General features: G+C 25.9%; 1 protein-coding gene across 1 annotated transcript in view; it reads right to left on the reverse strand.

Annotated features, from left to right (window-relative positions):
- Positions 1 to 77: 77 nt before the first annotated feature.
- LOC111026731 overlaps positions 78 to 3289 on the reverse strand; it is a gene marked incomplete at its 3' end in the record, with an annotated part of 9985 nt that continues 6773 nt past the window's right edge. Inside the window, 3 exon segments of the mRNA XM_022304863.1 lie at positions 78 to 321; positions 556 to 839; positions 898 to 1030. Of these exon segments, the coding sequence (XP_022160555.1) occupies positions 78 to 321; positions 556 to 839; positions 898 to 1030 (661 nt within the window).

The raw sequence follows: 3289 nt of genomic DNA on the forward strand, positions 1-3289 counted from the left end.
TGTCAACACTATAGTTAGTTGTAACATGAAAAGAAACAATTTTATTTAAAATTGATTCTTTAGAAATCCCAGTTAACTTTAAATCATTAATTGCAACATCTTCAGCATAGTTGACTAAATTACGAAGTAGTGAATTATTTTCTTTGCATAGTTTATGCGTTACAGTTTTATGAGCTTTACAAAACCTACAAAAGAAATTGGAAGAAAATGATCTGCTAAATTCACTGATAGCGTTTATTCCTAAATTGTCACCAATAAACAGTCCTAAAATAAAATGAACTTTTTTGACACCATTTGTAGTTGTTATGTTGATACCATTTACTTCAATATGATTTAATATATGTATCAATTTATTAAAACATAAATCATTTCCAAAATCTTTAACATCGGCAGCTTTAATTAAAGCAGCTAAATGAATGCTTATTAATTTTGATTGGTCAGATAAGGGAAAACTATAGTATATAGCTGAAATAGAATGAACCGAAGCATGCGACCCTAACGGGTTATTGATTTTGAAGTCATCTATGTACATAAAATAGGGGATTGTAATTTTACCCCGGTAGGGTAAAGTATTTTCTTGCCACAATTTTCCCTGTACATAATGTTTTATTTCTGTTTCATTATTTGTGTTCTTTGTCAATTGTTCATAGATTGTTAAAGTTTTATCTAAGTTGTTATCATGTTCAAAGAATTTTTTAAACTGAAAATTTATTGGCAATAATACACCCTTAGTAATTTGGTTATTATACATAGTTTTACCTAAGTTAGATACTAAGTCAATCTCTTCATTAACAGTAAATTGTTGAATGTTTTCAAATAAGTGATTTTCAACTAACCAACTGTTTAAAGAATATTCGGTATTACAAAAATTAAATGTATCAGATATTGCTGATGTACCTAATTGTTTGAAAAGTTGCTAATAAAATTGTTTCTTTAATTGTTTCTTTGGTAAAACTAGTAAGTAAACTCACAATTGGTTCCAATAAACTTATTTTCATTTTTTGTTGGATATCAAAAACATCTTTTCTACCTACTGAAGTTATTTTTATTAAGTAATGATAAAGTAAATGTAACTGCAGAAATATGAAATGAGTTAATGATACTACTTAAGTCAAAGGAATTATGACTTTCTGGAGGGTTGTTGATTATAGTTGGTTTTGGTTATATCATGGCTATAGGCAGTATCCAAAGCACAGAACAACTCCAAAGGCTCCGGGGTTTTAACTATAGTGTTATTAACATTGTTAATATTATCGCAAATAGTATAAGAATTATTAAGTGTTGATGTAGGTAAACTAAAAGTATTTTTTAAGTGCTTTATTGTAACGTGTCTTTTATAAACAATGCCCAAATTTAGACTAAATGAGTTAAACGTAATTAACAGAATTGTATGCAGGATTATAATAATTTGCATTATGGAGTAGTAAATTTAACACGCATACGAACATATTTTTTATTATTGATATGTATGTAAAGCGTTTCATTCAATGAGTATTAGTGTAAGTTTTCGGACCTTTTCAAAACGATAGATATTAGACACAAAAAGAATTTATAAAAATTAATATTTACGTTGAAAATTTGATGCTGCGACACTTGCAAAATGATTTTAAATATTTCTAAGATAACAACAGAATACTTGTATCACATAAATTAATTGATAAGATACCGTTATGGAGGTAAAGCTAAAAGATAATATTTTTGCCCCAAGTTGGCCCGGTTGACGGTAGCTATTATGGCAGAGGAACAGTTTCTCTGGATTCTGAACTTTACTAATTAGTAATACAACTTACTGCATAAGTGCATACGAGCAACTGTTTCATAACACGATACACGAAAGACAAAAACGATAACAATGAATTGATCAATTTAACTTTTTGTGTATAAATAATCATGATATGTTATCAAATTAATTTTATACGTTATTGAAATAATAATAATTATTGTCGATTTGCAACAAATTAAAATATAAATAGAATACGAATCTTGCATTTGCTGGAAACTAAGTTAATAATAGCATTTATCAATCTAAAGTCTATACTTACTACTGCAATGATAATGGTTTTATTAATTTAATAAATTCAACGTAATGTTATTTTAAATACATCATTTTTTAAATCAATAATGCAATTATTAAATAACACATTACCTATATAAATAATTGTGATTGTTAAAATGTGAAAATACATAGTATTCATTTCAATAAACCCAATTGTTGTTTTTAACATATAATTAATTAATTTAAACATATTTGTAATAAAAATAATAAAATAAGAATTGATTCAATGAATGTCAGATTGTTAAAAATTGATAATTTTTTATTATTATTTTTACTCATGATATTTGGTTCAGTGTATATAGGTAGGTAGGTAAACAAAAACACTCACAGAAAGTAAGTCGGTACCTACCTATATTATTAAAAACTAAGAAATAAGGCAAAACTACAGATAATAAATTATAAATTACCTATATAAATAAATAATATAAATATTTAAAGTCACCATGGTAATGACTGATTAGTGTGAACTGTGTTCAAATGTTTGGGAACATTAATTTTTTTTTTTATGGAAGAAAATTAATTTCACTCCGAAATATCATAGACTATATCAGGCTTAATCTAAATTTTTATGAAATAGGTATAATAACCCAGACAATACGAATAAATTAACTCAAAAGTTAACTATGATAGTATATTGACTAGGATTTGACTAATTACAATAAAAATCAAAGAATAAGCTTATTCTAGTACCCAAACTATTATATATCAATTATTATAAGTACGTGAACTTGATCATATTATTATAATTTATATAAATAAATAAACAAAAAATATACTTACTTGATCAAATTTGAGTTTGAACCACAAATCACAAATGAACTTACGTCAAAATGTATAAACAATAAGATTATAAGAATAAATACCACGAACTCAAAGTTTTAAACGGCGACGGTTATAGTGGACAAACGAAAACAAAATGATTCACTATTATTCACTATTCACTATTTTCTATTGTGTAATAATAATATTATATTATCAATTAATAAGCGCGCGCATACTCGGTACCACAGCGAAAATGCATAGTATAACATAAAACGAATATTCTTAGCATATAACATTATCATATACAATGAATATGCCGTATAGATTCTAGATAGTATAGAATATGTGCATCTTAAAATAATAAATGAAGAATATTCTATTCTCATTCAATAATAGATATCTAATATCAAATATGGTATATACGTATCGTATCTTCTGAAGTGTCTGTATATCTATAGTATGAATCAGTGG

Source organism: Myzus persicae, unplaced genomic scaffold, assembly GCF_001856785.1.
Source record: "Myzus persicae strain clone G006 unplaced genomic scaffold, MPER_G0061.0, whole genome shotgun sequence".
In the NCBI taxonomy this organism is placed as follows: Eukaryota; Metazoa; Arthropoda; class Insecta; order Hemiptera; family Aphididae; genus Myzus; species Myzus persicae.